The sequence below is a fragment of the Micromys minutus genome, assembly GCF_963924665.1.
Source record: "Micromys minutus genome assembly, chromosome: 19".
NCBI lineage: Eukaryota > Metazoa > Chordata > Mammalia > Rodentia > Muridae > Micromys > Micromys minutus.
The window spans coordinates 10,911,410-10,932,479 of NC_137954.1; the positions used below are offsets into that span (position 1 = coordinate 10,911,410).

Sequence of the window (21,070 nt, forward strand, 5' to 3'; positions counted from 1 at the left end):
GGTGCTGGTTCTTGCCTTCTGTCCTTGTTGGGACAGGGTTGTTTGTTCTGCTGTGTTAACAAGTCAGGTTAGTTAGCTGATGTGCCTTGGGAGACGTGCCTCCTGCTCCCCAGAGGAGTGCGGGGTTACAGACGTGTGCTGCTGCCTCCAGCCTTGTTTGTTATGTGGGATCTGGGGCTTGAACTTGAGTTGTAAGGTGTGATTGGCTACTTGCTCACTGAACCACCTCCCAATTTCTATTTACTGAATTTTAAAACAAAATCTTCAGGAAAAGTACTTCTGAGTATTCTGAGTTTGTAAGGAGAATTTACTCACTTACCTATTTTTGTCTGTGTCTATCTGAGTATATGAACATATGCATATGCAGATGTGTACATCTGGAGACCAGAAGGGGACACTAGGCCACCCCTTTGCTATCACTAACCTCCTGCTCCTTTGAGACAGGGGTTCTCCCTGAATTTAGGGCTTGTGCTTTTTAGCTGAGCAAGCCTCGGAGATTGTCTGTTGCTGCCGCCCTACCCCCCCCAATCTGGCACTACAGGCATGTAAAGGATACCCCACCCCCACCCCCAGTTTGTGACACAGGTGCTGGGATCCAAACTCTAGTCTTCATGATGGCACTTTTATTTTTATTTTTTTAAAAATTATTTATTCTTGCAGATAAAACATCAAGGTCTACAACTTTTCTATATACCCTTCCAAATCCCAAGGGCCTTGAGTGCCAGGTACTGTGGTCAGATGCACTTAGGTACATAAACATAGGTAAGCTGAGCTTACGGTTCCTGCTCACAGGGCTTCAGGGGATATATGGGAGTCAGGCACAGACAAAGAACCGCACAGAAGGCAGATTCTGCTAATGCGACTGGACTGATTTAAGTCAGTCTGTCTCATCTGGGGTTTCATCACGGCAGGTCACACAGGCCAGACTGAGGAATCTGAACTTTGACCTGTAGAAAATAACACTTCAACACTATCACAGTGGACTCACCAGTGACACTCTCCGAGTCTCTATGGCTGCTACTCATGAGGTCTTCTTCACCTGTTCGTGATGTGAAAATGGCATTCTGGGACTGACTCATGCAGAATCCTTTCTTGCTTTGGTTGAAAGGGGCAGCTTGTGTATGAATCGGAGTAAAGGAAATCCATTAAGCCATTTAGTAAAGAAATGAACGTGGTCATATGGATATTTTCTTTAGGGCGGATTTCCTGCAACGAGTCAGGTGACATCTGCAGCAGTGAGTGCTCTCATGTGGTTACCAGCCCCGGACAGTCATGGCCTAAAACAAGAACAGAGCGGCTGGTTAGAATTCAGCATCATCTTTAATAGCAGGACTCTAGTTACCAGCATGCCTGTCATTAAAAATGTTTCTCTAAGATATACACAACAGCATCAGTAAATCTCAATGCAATTAGATTGGGCCAAAAAAGAAAAAAAAAAAAAAAGGAAGGAAAGAAAAGAAAGAAAGAAAGAAAGAAAGAAAGAAAGAAAGAAAGAAAGAAAGAAAGGAAAAGAAAAAAGAAAGAAGGAAAGAAAAGAATCAGCTCATGGTTTATGATTACATTTTTATAAGAATTCTAAGAAAAAGAGCACCACCACCAACATATCTACAGTGCCAAAAAGCAGATAAATGGTGGCTGGGTTAGGGACGGGCTTAGACACAGAAGAAGAGTTTGGGGAACAACACATTTAGGCCCAGTGATGGCTTCAAACACGCATGAATTTGATGCAAAATATAATCCAATTACACAGCTAAAGCATGGCGTTGGTACATGTTACATTTCAATATGGCTACATATTTTATAGAAAATCAACTCTCTACTTGTTACAGTGGCCAATCAGATAGAAGTGCAGTGCAGCTTGGCCTGGAGGACACGCTTGTCAGGTCTTTAACCATATGTGGAATAGGGAAGCGCTACTTGAGGGCAAACTGTGACGGTGGAACCATGTATACTACAATCCAAAAGCAAAGAATGTAATAACTGAAGAATTATAGATAATAACCAATAAAAGAACAAAATGGAGTAAGCTGTTCAACTCTGGCCACTACTAGCATTTGGGTCATTTGTGTGGATCCCACTGAATGAACCTTAGCAACAGTGGCCCTGTCCGGATTAAGGTGCTAGAAGAACCTCCTTTCTAGACCTTCTCCCAGAAAGAACAGGCAAAGTGTCTCCAGACTCTGCCAGATGTCCCTGGGGGCAAAATTACCCCTGGTGGAGAACCAGTGATTAAAAAAGAAACTCAATATCACTCAAGATAAGTCAAACTGTAAATAAAATATTTTCATCTGCTGGACCATCAAATGCTAAGTTTACTCATTACTGGATAGCACCCAGAAAAAGGTTGATTCAAAGCTCTACCAATAACAGTGTAAGTTGCTCTGAGATTTTAGAAAGGCTTTCGCAATGTCTACCAAGCTTCAGATGCACAGGAACCACAACTTAACAATTCCACCAACAGAACTTATACAATGTAGATATTCACAAAGCATGCCCAGACATAGTGGGATGTCCATAATGGTAGTTTTAGTAATGCACATATGTAATACATGTTTTAGTAATGTGCACGAAAAGAGTCAGAATCCGGGCCAGGAGCATGTGATCCCAACACTCAGGAGGCGGAGGCAAAGGACAGTGAGCTGGAGGCCAGCTTGGGCTACAGAAAAAGTTTCAGGAGAGTCTACAAAACTTAATGAGACCTGGTTTCAAAACAGAGCCAGGCATGTTGGCACACTCCTTTAATCCCAGCACCTGGAAGGCCAGGGCAGGTGGATGTGAGGCCACCCCATACTATATGTTATAAAGAAACATCAAAACAGAGTTTTGTGAAGAACAGAGACATACTTAGAGACACAGGGATGCAAGTCTCAGAGACAAAGTGAGCAACGAAATCAGAGATGTCAAAGGGGAAGTTTGACAGGCTTAAAAATTAACAGTGACCTTTTGGAGGACAATGTAGTTCTAAAGATAGACCTCAAACCAGGTTGGTAAACAAATTAAAAAGTAAGAGAGGAGTTTAGTGAATACAGTCCAGAATTTCCAAACACCCACACTTTCAGATTTCCACAAATTGGCACACTTTAAAATAAAAACTTCTATGGTCATTGGCACAGGGTTTCCATTACTGACCACTTCTATATTACCTTTCCTTTTGATATACACACAGACACACACAGCCACACAGACACACAGACACAGACACACACACACACACACATTAATGAATGTGTTTGCCTGTGGAAGAGGTGGCTATGAGCCACCATGTAAGTGCTGGGAACTGAACGTGGTGCTCTTGACTGCTGAGCCATCTCTTTTCAGTCTCATTCTATTACTTCTTAAAACATTTTATTTAGTAATGTGGATTAGTCAGTGCAACATTAAGCAAAGCTCACAATATTGGTTAGGTAGCATGATTCACGTTATCGAAGATCAAGTTCTAAGAGCACTCTACTATATACATGTGGTTTCCCCATAGTATGTTGTTACTCAGAATTGTGATTTCCAAACCAACCACCACAAAGGGAACAGAAATATAGTTGGACAAAACCAATAAAGATTTACCTTCTAACTGGAGAGGAGGAAGAAAGAAGCCTTCTCTGGGTATATCACATTAGGAACACAGATGAAATGCTAATGATGCTCTGTCAACATCTGTGACTTTTCTATGCTGTGTTCATGACAGATATACTTCTTAACCAATCCTTTTTTAAAGTTAAAAATACCCACACTTGAAATAGTTAGAATCTAGGGGTGCAGAAGGTAACTCAGTCACTGACGAGCCTGCTAGGCAAACTGAGGGTAAGGCCCATTAGAAAGCCCAGCACCCCTAGAAACTTACATTACTGACAGACGCTGGGGATTGAACACAAGTCCTCTGATGAGCAGCCGATGAGCCACTTTGCTTTTTTATATTCACACATATTACCTAAGAATATGAAAGTTTACACACAGGTTTGATCATGAGTCACAGACCGGAGTTGCAGAGATTACTGTTTAAATTAGCTCTGGAGTTTTGTGAGTGATTTGTTCCCAACCCTTGCATACAAGAGTAGAGAAAATTAGACTGAACACAGGACTAAGTCCATGGTTAAAGTCATGCAGAAAGAATGTAGACCTCCAGGGTGATCCTGGAACCTGCCCAGCCTGCACATGGTACACCAGGTCAGGGGTGATTTAGCAATACAGTGTTTTTCCTGGGAACTCCGCAGAAACGCCCCGCCCCTATTTGACTTGATCTTAGCAAGGGCAGTTCAGAGGGGTCACAGTGACTGCAGTACTCTATCTTCATGTTAGAGCCGGGACTTTACCCTCATTTACCACAATTTTGACCTTGTACTCATTACTTAGTATTTCTGAATTTTATTTTACTTTTTTTTTTGCCAAGATATTTACAAATTAAAGGGGTCAGATATAAAGACTAAATATAAAATAAAAAATCCCTAGCTTGGCACCTGAGACATAGCAGGCATTCAAATGCTCACCCTCTTTAGCTTTTCTCTATTCCCTAAACCTGAGGAAAGGTGTCTGTATCTGAAGTTCCTGCACGTCTGAATACACAACAGGGACAGCTGAAGATCAGCTGAAAGAACAAGGACCAAGAGGATCGAAGGAATGACCTGCGGCTGGCCACTGGGGATTATCACTAGCGTTCATTCCCCACGGACTCGAAGGAACTTGTTTGTAATGGCAAGTCTCACAAGTCCGTACCATGCCAGCCAATGGCACAAGCTCTTCCTAAAGCTGTAACTTAATGCTTGGCACCATCAACATGTGACCTTCCAGTTCTAGAGGTCAGAGGCAGGAACCAACTCCACTGCTTGGTACCAAGGTGTCACCAGGGCAATGCTCCAGTAAAAAGCTTAGCTCCTTGCTTTCTAGCTGCTGCAGCCCCTTCTCTTGGCTCTGGGTTTTCCTGAGAGCCAGCAGCATGGCATCCTTGAGCCCCTCCTCTGCTTCTATTGACACTCTACTGTTTGTTTTTATCCTTGTAAGTAACCTATAATCAATGTTTTGGGCCCAATAGAATAACCCAAGATAAATTTCCTTTCAAGACCCTGCCTGCAGAGCCCCTCTGCCTCAGGCAGCATTCACAGGTTCCAAGAACGCGGATCTTTATGGCTGTGATTCAGGTGCCCAGTGTCTCAGAATGCAAATCCCAGGGCCAGTAAGTATGGATTGTATGACCTGTCCTCTCTTCCCTCATGCGTCCCCAAGGGGTAAAACTCAGATGACAGGCTTGTGGGCAAGTGTCTTTCCAGCTGAGTCATCTCACAGCCCTGGAATTCTACACAAACTACTTTACCGTGTTTCTTCATCTGTTAAATGGGTTTAATAACAGGATCTGGTTCACTGGCTTTATGATGAGGAGAAAGGGCGTTAGGAGAGCAGCAGCTTCAGAGGTCACTGGGGCAGTCACACGCCAGCTGTAGTGTGGTGTGCTATTACTATTTCCACCACCAATGGAACAACAGAAATCTAGAATCCCAGCTTTCAGAAACTGAACTCTGGCAATCGTGAACAGTAGGTCCTTACCACCTCCTATGGCTGCATAGTTCTGTTCTCCCTCTGTCACCATCTTCCTCTGGTGGTTCTCTATTTAATCTTTCTAGAACCAACTGCTTTTCTTTACAAGCTACCAAGTCAAGCATGGCACATTTAAGGAGAAACAGGCCTCTGTAAATCATGCAGATTTAGGGGGAAATCAAGTAAAACAACCCACTAAATTGTTCAAAGAATGGGGCTCAAAATGAACCACCAAACATGTCACTGTTGTGATCACTGCTGGGAGAACATATCATGACTAAGAACTTACTTCTATATGAAATAACTAACTTAAGACCGAGACTAACTGGTTGTAACATATTTGGCCATACTTTGGGCTAGTGTACCAAAACTCCACAGGAAGTACTGGACACACCAGGACTGTCCTGACTATGGGGAGTGTTGTGCCCCAAATCGAAGGGCCCAGTGAGCAGCAGAAATCTTGAAGATGGAGAACACATACTGCTCCCAGCAGCGAGGCAGCAAGGAATGAGCTACGTCCTGCACGGCTGCTCTAACAGACATCTGTCCATGTTCCTCTGCTTCCTACTTTCCATTTAGTGACCAGCCGTGTTCTCATAATATGAAACATATGGAAGCAGCTTCTGCCTATAGACAGACTGGACCTCAAAGGCTGCTGAATCCATGAAGTAAGCATCCCAAACCATGAATAAGACTCAGGCTTTGGGGGCCAACATCTCCTCCTACAGGATATATTTTGGGCTTGTTTGTCTGCTAACATCAACATCTGCTAAGGTAGGTAACTCCTCCCTGCCACAATCTCCACCACCAGAAGGGAGGTGACCTCTGGCAAGGAAGGAGTCCACACCAGAGTTTCACCTGAAGATAAGAAAGGCTTGATCCCAGGGCGCCATCTGTGGTCTTGATAAGTTTCCACAGATGCCCGCAGTCTTCCACTGTGTACACTTCAAGCTCTTCTATCTGAAGCTTGACCTCTGAGGGGGCAGTTGCTGTTAGCAGTGGTCCTCTGCCCATATCACTTCAGATCATCCGGGTTTCCTCACCGTGGCTGCTGGCCATCAGCGACAGAGGCCCAGATGCCTCGGTCTTCACAGCACTGCCCTCCATGACCATCTCTGCCACACAGTGACATGTGAACTGACTTTAATTCTGTACTACTCCTACTCTGAACCCACACATCCGCTACTGCCGCTGCGTGAGGCAAAAGGGAACATGATCTTGTGTAGCTTAGGCTGGCTTTAAATTTGCTTTATAGCTGAGGATGATCCTGGATTTCTGATCCTCCTGCCTCCACCTCTTGAGTGATGGAACGACAGATTCGTGCCACCGTGCCCATTCACTCACTGCTGGGGTTGTCCCCAGGTCTTCATACACGACCATCCAGCACTCTACAAGGCAACTTCATTCAAAACCCCAGTCACAAGTCAAAAGGAGAGTCTGTGCTTCAGAAGATTTGAAAGAAAGGTAATCTACAAGGCGAGGACAAGGCTTCCTGTCCTGCCCACTGCAACATGTAAGGGGCTGGCTGCTTGCCACACACTGAAGAAACCTGGAGAAGTCTGGCCTGGTACCTCCTAAACCAAGGCATGTGCATTATTTGTACTTTGGAAGCTGTTCAGCTCAAACTACTAAGGTAGCAGTGGATACTGTTTCTCTGCTTTGTTCAACAAATGGAATGGGAAGAAAAGGAGACTGCTGATAAGTATCTGTGATTCAAGACCTTCCAATGACTCCATGATTCCGTCCTAAATACAGCTGAAAGGTCTAAAAAGCAACAACGAAGCAGGCTTTGTAGGCAAGGCACATGATCTGTTCACTCTCAGAAAAGAGGCTCTCTATGGTCACTTTCATGTCCATTGGGGGGTGGGGAGACCCAAAGCAAAAGGCTATTAGGAACTTTTTTTTTTTTCAAAAGGGCAAAGTGTGGTCTTTACTGGATATTTAAATATTATACTTTATCAATCTTGAAAATACAAATTCCAGGTATGCTGAATACTAAATATTACATTTAATAGAGTTTACCACTACCTTTGAATTTTATTTTTTGTACTACAAAATCTTAGTACCATGTTAATGCATGCACATACTGGTATTCAAAAGTTGAAAGAGTCAAATAATAAAGAGTCATTAAATACAGTCCCTTTTTATCCGTGTGGGACCATGAGACAAGCTCACCGTCACTGCAGTGAGGGACCAGGAGACAGTCCAGGCTGCACGGCTCACCGTCACTAACTTTTCACTAGTTCTCCATATTCCTTAATTTGTAAGGAATTGACACTAAAAAATAATTATATTTGGTTAATTTAATCTCACTGTGTTTCAACTACCTCAATATGGAAATAGGAACAGTATTTAGTACATAGTAACTACTATCTATTTAATCTGTTAAATTATTGGGGTGTGTGTGTGTGTGTGTGTGCATGTGAGGTGACAGATGCAGTGACCATGCAGAAGTCAAAGGACAGCTCCAGTTAGTTTTTCCTTTCACTGTGAGTTCTGGGGATCAAAGTCAGATCGCGAGGCTTGAGGATCAAGTTCTTTTATCAGCTCAGCCATCTCCTGGCCCAATTATGTTTTAAATAAATATAGTGTAAACTTAAGAACTCAAGAGGGAGAAACATAAATTAGAAACAAACTATTCCTGGCACCTGGTCATCTGGACAGAGAAGATGCATAACTCAGAGCAGCGTGTATCCATCTACCCCGATAACAGCCCTCCTCAGACACACACCCCTTTCACAGCAGCTGCTATGCAGTCGCCAGAGCAGCCACTAGCCACAATGTGGGAGCTCTAAGAACCACATGGCTCTGTAACTAGTGCTCTGAAAGAGCTTATACAAAATTCTTTCCAATAAAAAGCTCACTGCAGAATTCAGACTGGTGGAGCCATTCAAAGACTATCAGGAGTGACTGGGCATCCTCACACCAAGAACTTCAGCTCCTAGGTTTATTATCTACTCCAAAGAAATGTGATGTCAACTATAAAGAGACATGATTGGAGATTGTTTCCTGTAGCATGGTTCATGACAGGAAGGCAAGGGCCTACTCTTCAAAGTGCAGTATGTCTCATACTGTAGGGAAACACACCAGAATCAACTGCTAAATGAATAAAGAAACAATCAATTCCACTTATAAAAGCAAAATATTCTCCATATTTAATTTGCATACTTAGCGTGTATAAATATTTTGAAGTGTTAACCTTTAGGAAACATGAAAATGAAATGAAATGAGGAAAACGAAACTTTGACAGTATAGGGTTAAAAAATAAGTATTAAAAGCCTATGAAATGTTTAAACCCACTGCTCTTTTGGTAGTCAACCATATAATTATCGCTACAGCCCCTCCACGCTTAAGGGCTAAGCTCATTCCTGGACACAGCAAATGAATGCACTGGATGCTCTGATCACAGCAGCACAAGCAAGTCCTGCAACGCAAACTATGTGTCACACTTTCTGACACATTTCTCAAAAAGCCACCCCATTTCCTGATATAACCCACCTGCTCCCCAGCAGGGTAGGTTCAACTAACATAGGAGGAAAAGCAAGTGAGAAGCCGAATGGCGGACATCCTCAGGGGTTGGCTGCCTGGGAACTGCTCTAATACAGTGTTCGCCATGTTCAGAGTCGAACATGCTAAGAGTTGAAACACGATGCATAATAAAGTGTTGTCCTCTATTTCATCTGCCAAGACCAGCCATCAACCGCACTGTGCATTTCTATTCAGTTGTTTTGCCTTTCCAACACAAACAGAAAGCATAACACATACATATTCAAGCACTTATTTTTGTTTCTCATTATAAATACAATAAATGCATCTAAAATTTAAGGTAGCATATGTAATGGCTACTTCTGGTTGTGAACTTGGCTATATCTGGAATGATTCCAGAATTGAAAGGCTCTGCCCGTGATCCAGATCTTGAGGCATAGTGGCCATGAATCCCAGGACAGAATGGTAAGGAGATCTCTGAGGTCAAGGTCATCTGGGACAAAGCAAGTCCCAGATCCAGGTGTGGTGGTACACACTTTTAATCTGGGCCACACCTTCTGTTGGAGAATTACATTAGGACATTGGAAGAAGGAAAATTCTCTTTTCATCTGTTTGCCTTGTGGGACTGAACAACTACTAGATCTTTGGACTTCCATTCACAGCTGGACTAGAGACTGTAAATCATCATAACAAATTCCCTTATTATATAGAGACCCATAAATTCTATGATTCTAGAGTACCCTAACACAGCATACAAAGAATCAAATGAAAATTACTCATGATTTTTAACCATCATTCACAAGATACAATGTTTAGCTGTTAGAGAAATATTTACGTTTTCCCCAGTGTTAACATTAGCCACCTAACCAATGTAGTCACAAATATCCAGTATTTAGAATATTTGATTATATAGTCAACAATTATTTCCACTGATAATTTCTAGACAAATTAGCAGGTTGTTCACTTTAAAACTAGAGAACCTGTAATAAGACTCAACAAACATTTCCAATAGGGTCCAGTACTAAAAATTTTAGTGGCTTTATACCATTTGTTGCAGGAGATTGATGCTCTCTATTGTTAATCCCTTAAAAAACAAAGCAAACAAAAAAAAAAAATTCCCATAAAATCTTCACTTATAAGATCAGCTAGCTCTGACCTAAGTTCTTGGCTGCCTTCTATTCTTGAACGAAAGCCATTGCATGTTTGCACACAGATATACATACTTACATACCACATGTAAGCAAACTGAGGAAGCCAGGCTTTTAAAACTACACTTCTCAACAGGAATTTCATTTGACGCTTGATGTCACAAAGTTACAGTACCCAGGACAAAGGAGTTATATTAAAATGCTTGAGAACCGGATGTGGCAGCACATGCCTGTGATTCCAGCACTCAGGAGGCAGGTGACAGGAGGGGGAGGGGTTAGAGGAAGATACTAAAACAGACTTGCCTGCTATTTATATATCTTTAGATTCACACCTTTCTTCCTTCTATCCCCTCAGTCTCACTTCATGAATGGTTAGCAACATAACCATCCAGTACTATTTGGCAGTCAAAAGTCATTTAGGGATAGTCATGTGATAGCTTATGATAGCTTATTCTAGGAAGTGGGCTGGAAAACCAGGTTAAATATAGACTTTAAATATCTCATTCAGCAAGCAGTGGTGCATTCTTTTTCTAAGAAAAACAATTCTATCCTGTTAAATAGGCATTATCTTCTCTGCGCCACTGGGAAAAGAGCTACATAATAGCATATAGTATAAAAATTACATTTTAATCAAGGTTTTTCAAGATAGGTTTCTTACAAGTTTAATACGCAATATTTATAAATAGTCCTAAGAGCATTTAACTGAAGAAGTTGTTACTAAAAGCAACATCTATCATTAGATGTTACTAAGTCCACACTGTCCACTGCTAAGGTAGTCAAGCTTCTCTCAGGAGGAAGCAGTGGGGAATCTTAGTAAGTGCCTGGGCCAAAACTGTGTTTCAGCCCAGCCCAACCAGGGAATATGAGGAAAGGTCACTCAGTGAAGGTCAAAGGAGGCTAAACTGCTCTGCAGGAGACCAGGAGAGCAACAGGTCTTTCTTTTTCCTGAGCAGAGGGAACAGGAGTCAGCAGTCGGAATACCAAGACTTTGCAGAGATCTTAGAAAGGGTTTTGGCCATCTATTTAGTCTTGGAGGGTCTGTGGTTTGTGACCCCCTTTATAGGGGCTAGTGAACTACTCTTTTTAGGGGATGCATATCAGATATCCTGTATGCCAGATAGATGATTCCTAACAATAGCAAAATTAGTTATGAAGTAGCAACAAAAATAATCTCATGGTTTTTTTTTTGGGGGGGGTCACCACAAGATGGGGAACTGTAGTAAAGGGTTGCAGCATTAAGAATGTAAGAACCAGTGCTCGAGACATCCTGCTGACATGAGTCACAGACATTAAACTTCTCAATCTCTATACTTGTGGCAATTTGAGTTCTCAGGCAGATGTTCCAATAAGGGAAAATGTGCTAAGTGTGGGGACAGATCTGAAATTCACTTCCCAAGTTTGCTCATCATCTTGTTTGCTGTGACATTTCCTCCAGACTTGGAAACTAAGCACACTGAGGTGACTTTAATATGCACAGCTAGAGAGAGGAAGAGACTTCTGAGCAACACTAGCTCTTTGACCCTGAAGGCATAACCCCAAACATTCGTATGCCAAATGAAACTAGACTCAGAAGAAGATCTCTAATGGAAACAATTTATAATTGTAAAGAGTTTCCTGAGTTTCAATGAAAAACTATTTTCACATTTCTGTTCCAAATTGGCTTTCCTAATACAGCGTCTAGCGTAGGCTGAATACATAGACTCTACACCTTGGCACTGACTTCAAAGCTTTCTACCCATAATCTTCACAGCAGTTCCAGGATGTGGACATTATTGTCACCAGTTTATTGACAAGGCCACTGAGGCTTAGTTGTTGATTATCATACTGGACCTAGTAAGAGGCAGGGATGAAACCCAAGCCTCTTCTACAGTTGATACCTCTAACCTCTGAGGTCTGACAAGGGACTGGGAGGAACAAGAAGTGTATGTCATTTGTCATTTGAAAGGGCTTCAGAGACAACTTTAAAACAATCTCACTTTAAAAACACACACACACTGATTGTGGACAAATCCTCAGTTTGTGTACACACACACACACACACACACACACACACACACACACATACAGGCACGTTATCTGGAGCTACAAGATGTCTCAGTGGGTAAAGGTGCTTGCTGCCTAGCCTGACAACTTAAGTTTGATACCTGGGACCCACATGGCAGAAGGAGGGAACAAAGCCCTGAAAGTTGTCCTCTGACCTCCACATATAGGCCCTCCCCCGACTCATACATACTCACACTAATAATAAACAACAACAATAAAAGCACAGATGATAAGACAAGTTCTATTTATAGTTAAGACATAATAGTAAGGAAAGGCACAAACTGGCTAAGGGAGAGGGAAATGGCCTGTGCTGACTCAGGTCACCTCTGTAAGCAGCAACTACTGCTTACAATGTGTACATGTGCCTAATGGTGTAAAGCGAAGGCCTCCGGGTCAGTCTCCAAAGGCTTCCTCCTCTCCACACTCTACAAACTGCTTATTTATTTACTTATTTTAGATGTCTAAACTCACTCTTCATTCCTGTGAGGCTATCAAGCATCACAGAGGCTGGTGCCAGCACGCCTCTCCCCTTTCTAGCCTCATGTTGGGGTGAGAAACCAGATAAGCAGGTTATCAGAGAAACCACAAAGTATCTGTTTGAGACCGAACCCCAGGACCTGTTTTCTTACACCTGGCACTTCTCGAGTGCCCGGTTCTTATCCTTTGAGCACAAGGGATTTAGCTGGCAGCCTTCTCTTCCTTTGGCTCTGCTGCCAAGTGCTCTTCTCACCTGGCGTCCTTTTTCCTGGGCTGTTTATGAACACTCTTTTTCTTTACTGCTCCCAAGCAGAGTGGAGGTCCTCCTGTCTTCCTTTGTGAGAGTTTTCTTGTTAATCAGTAGAGAGACCAGGAGTGGGTAATAAACATGGAAATCGTACATTTTCTCATTGTGATTTTGCTAGTGTTTATAGAGCTCTCTTCTGTAGACTAAATTATCCCAGAAGACAATGAGCTCATCTGTTGTCTTCCTCGCTGCCCTCAGAGCTCTGACATGTCTTATTTTACATAACCCAAACCTAACAGCAAATAACACAGAGATAGCAATGCAAGCCTCTGGGTCACTGGCCCTCTGTGGTGGCACAGAGCGACTGGGACTCTGGAGGCAGAGGCAGGCATCTCTCTGTGTATTTGAGATCAGGCTGGTCTACACAGGAGTTCTAAGATAGCCAGGACTACATAGAAAGTCCCTGTCTCAAAAACAAAACAACTAAGTAAGCTACTAGAACCAGCTTAGCAAATAAAGCTGATTATGGATACAATTTCAGTCCAGTAACAATTCTAAAGAAGTGCTGCACCGGCTTTAGGGAAATTATGAGATGGGCACAGTGGTGTGAGCCTGTGATCTGATCTGCAGACAGCAGAAGGCTCTAAGCTGGAGATTAACCTGGGCTACACAGTGAGACTAATAGCTCCAACTTCACATAAAAGGGTTTGGTGTTAAATGACCTATCACTTTATAGTAATAACTACCTAAGTACCTACTTTTCTTGTAGTAAATGGGGGAAAGGACAGGTTTTGGCTCATTGCTTAGACTTACTATGCTTCCCACTAAGCATGTGCAGCTGACTGATGAAGCATTTCAAGCAAGCCCTACATGAGAAATCAGACAGTGTAAAAAATCCACAGCTGCTAATATAAGCCTCACTTGTAGTCTTCATTTTGTGACTAAAAGAGAGAACAAAATCAAACTCAGCAGGATAAAAAGCTACAGTCTCCTGGTTTGGGTTTTGTTTTCCAGTTGTAAAACCCATGCTTTGGGAGCTGCGGTTCCATCTCAGACACATGGCTGCTGGTTTCTAGGCTCCTCCTCTCCCCTCCCAGACAGAGTCCTTTTTCTTAGCTAACAAGCTTCCCTTTGTTGTGGTTTATAGCACTGGCCTGAATAACCAGCTCTCGGCCCTCTACATGACATGAGAGCAGGGCTTCGGTGCTGGGACCCTAAACACCATTCACTGTAAAAAGCCACCGATCTTCGAATAGATGACGTTTTGAAACTGACTACATTTTAAACAGAAAACAGTTAAATTCTCACAAAACCGCGCTGTGGTATGGGATTACTGTGAATGTGGTCAGCAAGCATGGGCTGCACATCCCAGGCAAAGCCTCCTGGCCTGCCTGACTGTCCTCTGGAGACTTCCACGTCAGTTAGCTTCTCACCCACTCCGACTCTTCACCCCACCCCAGCCAAGTTCTCAGCATCTCTCACTCTTCACAGCAGTGCATGCCCAGAATCCACAGCTTCCACATCAGCTTAACAGGGGTAAAAACTCACCACCTCTGAAAGGAGGAACTGGAGCAGGAGTGGTCATGGACCCCTAAAATCCCACATGGGAGGCTAATGCAGGAGGACCCCAGCTTTGATGCCAGCCTGGGCTATATGGCAAAAATAACTTTAACAACAAATTTTTAAAAATGATACTTTTCAGTTTTTCTGCTATGTATGTACACATACTATTACAAAATAACCTCACTCCTGCCTTCTCTGAACTGTGGTCCACTGGATACCTCTGCCTACTAACTTTAGCACCTTCTATCGCTCACTAACAAGCTCAAAATCTCTACGATTTTTGTAGTCAGGGTCTCACTTCTGCCTGGAACTTCATAGGTAGCTCAGGCTAGCCTCCAACATGTGGTTCTCATGCTCAGTCAAAATGGTCTTATTAAAACCAGGTAAGTGTATTAAAAACACCCTCTTCAGCATTAATAGCACTCAGTCTGACTCCTCAGCCCCTTCCTGAGTTCTATTCTCATTTCCTCCATCCGAATGAGAATCCACAGACTCTTCCCTTCCTCAGCACACCAAAATTTGATCCACTAGCAACCCTGGAAAGTCTACTACCACTGGGTACCTCAAATCCACCCACACCCGCCCCCATACCTTCCTATTTGAAGTCCTCACTGTCACCTGTTAGCCTTCAGGGTTTGGGCAGGACAGCAGGCATGATCTCTGCACCCTTCCTTTCTCTAGGAGTCAGCAACAGTTATCTTTGTAAAACTACTTCAAAAAGACAGTGTTTTTCTTCTTAATGACAATCACTCTGACTGGGGTGAGATGGACTCACAGCAGTTTTAGTTTGCACTTCCTTGATGGCTAAGGATGCTGGATAACTTTTAAGATACTGTTAACCACCTTTGTTTCTTCTTTTGAGAACTGCCTATTTGGCTCATTAATACATTTATTGGTCCTAGAGGGGTTTTGGAGTTTTAACTTTGGAGTTCTTTAGATATTCTAGATATTAATTTCCTGTCAGATCTGTGGGACCAAGATTTTCTTCCATTCTGAAGTCTGTCTCTTCTCTTTGCTGATGGTTTCCCTTGGTACACAGGAGATTTTGAAATTCATGTAATCCCAATGATAATTCTTGGGGTATTTCCTTGTGCTGTTAGAGTTTATGTATCTCTTGAGTAAACTCAAAGGATTAACAACACATCACAGAGGTACTTGTACATCTATGTTTATTGCTACACTATTCACAGTAGCTAAGAAACAGAACCAAATTAAATATCCATCAACATGTAGATGGATAAACAAGAGATGGAACACATACACATTTCTTTGTATCAGAGCCACCAAAAATGAAATTACAACATTTGAAAGAGAATGGAGATATTATTAAGTAAATTACCATTTACTTAATATATAATGTTAACATATTATATGATTTACTTAATATAAAGTATTAGGACATATTAAGTAAAATAAGCCCGACTCATAAAGATAAGTATTGTGTATTTTCCCTCATATGCAGAATCTAGACTCAAATGTGTTACTGGTTGAGTGCAGGGGGTAGACAGATGCTGAGAGGAAGAGATCTTGCGGAGGTAGTGGAGTCAGTGTGACGTGAAAGCAGTAGAACAATGTAGGGGAAGAACTAGCAAGGAGGAGGGCAAAGGGAACAGGGTGTGATCACATATGCACATGTATACACACAGGTATGGATGCATGAAGTCATAAGGGAGCCCATTACTTTGTATACCAACTTAAAACTTAGTAACAAAACCTCCAAAATAGGCTCCTGCCCTTTTCACCTCCCTGACTCTCTTCCATGCTGCACTGGTTCACAGAAGCAGGCCTTTAGCTTCCTAGCACCTCCTTCCCACACTCCTCTTAGCCTCAGTCACTGGCTCACTGTATGAACACTCTTCCTTCCTGTTCTCTCCAACTGATGACTACTCGGGCCTCAGCTTTCCCGCTGCCTTAGTGTCCGGTCAGTTACATTCATAGTATATTATATTTACTTCGAAGTCCTCTAAGAAAGAAAGGGAGGCTCTATCGCCCTTTGTCTGGTCCTTTGTTTGATGATCAGAATGGGAATTCAATGGTAGGAGCTCAAACAATCCACTAACTATCTGAGGCTTGTTATTTATATATTTAAATTAGAGGGGTTTGTTTCAGTGAAGGGGACTAATCTGGTATTTCCTGCAAGTACCCTAATACTAGCTACATCTCCAGGCCTGAGCTGAAGGGGTAATTAAATTGTTGGGCAAGTTCTTTCCCCACTGACTTCCACAATACATCAACTTTTGTTGTTGTTGTTTGGTTTGTTTTTTGAGACAGGGTTTCGCTGTGTAACCCTGGTTGTTACAGAGTTAACTCACAGAGATCCACATGCCTCTGCTTCCCAAGTGCTGGGATCAAAGGCGTACACCACTACTACCCCCGCTAATTTATCAACTCTTAAATTTCTTTTTGTAAAGAAAGAGAACTGAACATCTGGCAAACACTAGCAGATAAACCCAGATAAGCTCCAGAGACCTCAGTGCCCTTTACAAAATGAACTGGTTCCACTTTAGCACTGGCTGATCTGGGTGCTTGTTTCCCAGCATGAATAACCTACGATTCCAGATGTCCTCAGGCTCTGCATGTCAGCAGTCAGGCTAGGAATGAAGTAGGCATGTCACGTATTAGGAAGTTAATGATAAAATAATTTCAAAAAACTAGTCAATAGGCGATATACCTAACAACTTCCAATAAATGCTACAATGTCTACCTTCATACTAGATTTAGAATTTTAGTGAGTTTCTTAAGTGTGAAAGATTTGGTCAAGAACAGGGTATCTATAAAACAAAGTAATCAAATAAACAACAAAACCAGAACCCCACAAAAAAGGAAGGGGGCGGGTTGGGGAAGAGGTCTCAAAGCATTTAGCTATTAATGTGGGAGGAGGAATTATCAGTGAACAATGTGTTTGGAAATTTAAACCTAACTAGTTCAATTTAAGAAGTCTAAACTTGATGCCATAGCAAAGTGACATTCCAGAGAAATCATCTAGAGACAGAATATAGGAGACATTTCAGGTAAGAAAGACCAGAGACAGAAAGATCATTGGGGAACTTTTAGCACATTTCACACGGATTATTGTAAGAGGCCTAGGACAGTGACTGGCAACAGCAGGGACCTGTGTGACAGTGTAACAGAATCACATAACTGGGAACTGAGACTCAATGAGTTTTTCTTCTTCTTAGAAAAGATAGTGACGTCCAGCAAATGCTTCATTTATTCAGGTTTAAAATGGAGAGATGGACTCCCAAGAACTTTGTTTTTGCAGAGGACCCAGGTTCGATTCTCAGTATCCACGTGACAGCTCACAACTGTCTCACTTTAACCCTAAGGGATCCAACACTGTCTTCACACTTCCAAGGATGCCAGGCATGCTCACAGCACACAGACGTGCATGTGAGCAAAATCCTGAGACTCATATAAATAAATAATCACCTCCCCACAAGCTGACTCCTCCTACTTCCTTCACCAACCAGACAACATATTCAGCCCAAACAAATGACAGTATTTACTAGATCTCCAAAAACACCAGGAAATCCTCAATCCTAGAATAGGTCCTGAAATTTCTCCAACATTCTCATGCCCTCTTTCACTTCTACAAATCCAAACTCTAACCAAACTCCAGGCTCTTCCCAGGAGCCTCTCCAAATCCTCACTACCTCCTGCCATTCTGTTTGTAACTGTCCATTTCTTACAGCAGGCACACTCTTCAACTCCTCCCTGCTTTCGATCACACTTGGTAGAAAATCTTACTATTTTGTATATGGCAGTAGAGGAGTGTAAGGTCAAGAATACAGGTAATGAAGACAGAATGGTTGATTTTGAACTTTAACTTGGCTCTTCTTATGTGCCCTTAGGAAAACTACTTAACCTATATTTCTGTATACTTATGAATTCAGAATGGAGGTTAACAGTACCTATTTCACAGGCAGCCAGAGGGAGGGATTACAAGAGTGTGAATACCATAAGTGTCTTCAAGATAAAAGATACATTTTTAAAAACCACCTCGCAGGGCAGCAAACCACCGATGCTGGGAAGGTTGTTCAAGCTTTCCAAGCTATGCAGGCAGAGGGAACAAACATAAAGCCGAAGCTTAAGTCAAAGTAGGCACCCGCAAATTCTTCCTAAGTCATCGGGCCTAAGGTTGGCTATGACTTTTTAAAACAGTGTTTTTGCTGTATTTATTTATTTGCTATGTGTATGTGCTTGTCCATGCCATGGTGCACATGTAATGCCAAAGAACATACAATCCAGGGGAGTCAGTTCTCTCCAGGGATTAAACTCAGGCAGGTGCCTTTACCCAGTGAGCCACATCCCCACATCGAGCTGTGCCTTCTATCGAGAATTTAAGTTCCTTAAATAAGCAGCTGCCTGTTCCCGCTTCAGCATTTCTCCCATTTGCCACAGCCTTTCTAAAACACAAATGTTTTCCAGTGCGACAAAACCCTCTCCATTTCATCCCTTCAGTCTAACCCTCCTTGGGTCTCATACGAAGTACTCCTGATCTCAGACTGGTCTCCAGCCTCATGGCCAAAGCTCACGGCGAGACCCGCAGCACCCAGGCACATCTCAAAGGCTTTTTGTACGCCATGCCCTTCACCTGTGACACCTGTTTATTATTTGCTGGAGCTACAAGGACAGAGGACACCAGACTGGGCAGATTAAATAACATTCTCTCTTAGTTCAGGGAATTGGAAGTCAAAAATGAACGTACTGGAAGGTTTGGTTTCTCCTGAGGCCTGTCTTCTTGGCCTTGTTGGTAAGTTTTACTTGAACCTTCCTATGCAGATATAGTGTGTGTCCATTTTCTTTTCTTGTAAGCATCCTTGTCAGGTTGCACTGGAACCCTTAAGGGTCTCATCTTAACTTACTACCTCAGAAGCCCTACACAAATGTCGCTGAGGGTTAGGTTGGGGACCAGGTAAGAATTTAGAGAGGACATAACCGAGGCGTTCACAGCTCTTGCCCTTTTGCCCTGTCCAAGCTAACTTCCAACCAGGAACTTCTTCCAAGGCTAGCCCAAGCCTTCCCCTTAAGCCCTTTTTCTGTCCCTAGCCTTTGAACACTGCTGTCATGGTGCTCAATACACTAACGTGACCCTGGCTTCTCTTCTCCAGGACACACTCCTTAACAGTGAAGATTACTCTCATCATCCATGACAGCAACCTACAGAAAGTATTTGACAAACACTTGATGAGAAGCAGAGGGAAGAACATGGACCTTAAAGTAAAAGTCACACAAGTGCAAATCCCAGCTTTACTGCTTCCACAGAGGTGGGGAAGTCACTTAATGTTGCGTTTCCATCTAACTAAAGAGTTGTAATAATGCACAACTGATCTACAGTAAAACCACGCAGTTTTATTACACAGCTAAGTGCTCAGGTGTTGAAGTGAAGGTTGGATCCTGGCTGGCTTGACAGCCGCTTCTATCTTCCAGTAATTAAATCATTTTGAATACATTTAATATTCTCCTGCTTTAGTTGCCCATCTGTTAAAAACAAACTCAGATGGTGCCATTATGGCCATGGTAAGTAGGCAAAGCGTCCAGCTGGGTATGCGGCACAGTATTAGGTATTATTTCTATGTCTCCTATTATTGCTATTACAAGAACTGCAGGTCTGAGCAGACGTGACAGGATGTCACTGTGACTCAGGTTTCTTTCCAACTAAGAAGGATAACTTAATGAGGTTCAAAAGCTGGTCCAGGGCCAGCAAGGTGACTGAGAGACAAAGGTGCATGCCACCAAGACTGACACCCTGAGCTTGATCCCTAGGACATAGTAGAGCGAGAAAACCGAATACTACAAGTAATTTCCACATACATACATGCAGGCATGCTCCCAGACACACACGCACAGCAACAAACAAACAAGCAACAAACGTGATTTTAAAACCTAGACAGGCATGGTACCACACAACTTTAATCTCAGCACTTATAGGGCAGAGGCAGGCAGATTTCTGTGAGTTCCAGGTCAGCCAGAGCTACACAGTGAAACTGTCTCAAAAAAGTAAAACAAGAAAAAACAACAAATCCAAAACAAACAAACAAAGAACCAGACACATGATATGAGCTGAACTACAGTGCTACCAACCCCCTCATCTTGGCGCTAATATAGTCTGGGCAGTGAAATAAAAAATCTTAAATGGCAAATTTCCATGGTCTTTATGACTATGGGTGTTAAACATTCATAGGGAGGAATAACACTGCTTTGTGTCTGTGAATGTTAAGCATTCACAGTGAAGAATAATAGCCATAGACCCATAAAACCTGTCAACTGGAAAGGACCTTTGTGATACAAGTCCAATCCTATCTTTTTTTAGACATAAATGCATCCAGGTAGATTTGGAATGAGTTCTTAGTGTCTTAATGAGCAGTTCTATGAGGGATGAGAACAGCAGACAGAGTGTACAATTTGTTCAGAGTGCTAAAGTAGGGGTTATGGATGTGTTCATAGCCAGGGAATGATGGAGCTAGTACTAGGAAACAATATGACAATTCTTTTTAACTTGATCCAAAACTCTGAAGCAAAGCAGGTCTATATGTAAATCTCAGCTTGTTACATAAAGTCTTCTGAGCCTCACATTATAAGC

General features: G+C 42.5%; 1 protein-coding gene across 1 annotated transcript in view; it reads right to left on the bottom strand.

Annotated features, from left to right (window-relative positions):
* Nucleotides 1-21,070, bottom strand: part of TRAK2 (trafficking kinesin protein 2) — a 51,966-nt gene that overhangs the window by 29,592 nt on the left and 1,304 nt on the right. Inside the window, exon 2 of the mRNA XM_080933219.1 lies at nt 989-1,277. Coding sequence (XP_080789345.1) covers nt 989-1,079 — 91 coding nt within the window. The 5' untranslated portion in view covers nt 1,080-1,277. The remainder of the gene's footprint in view (nt 1-988; nt 1,278-21,070) is intronic.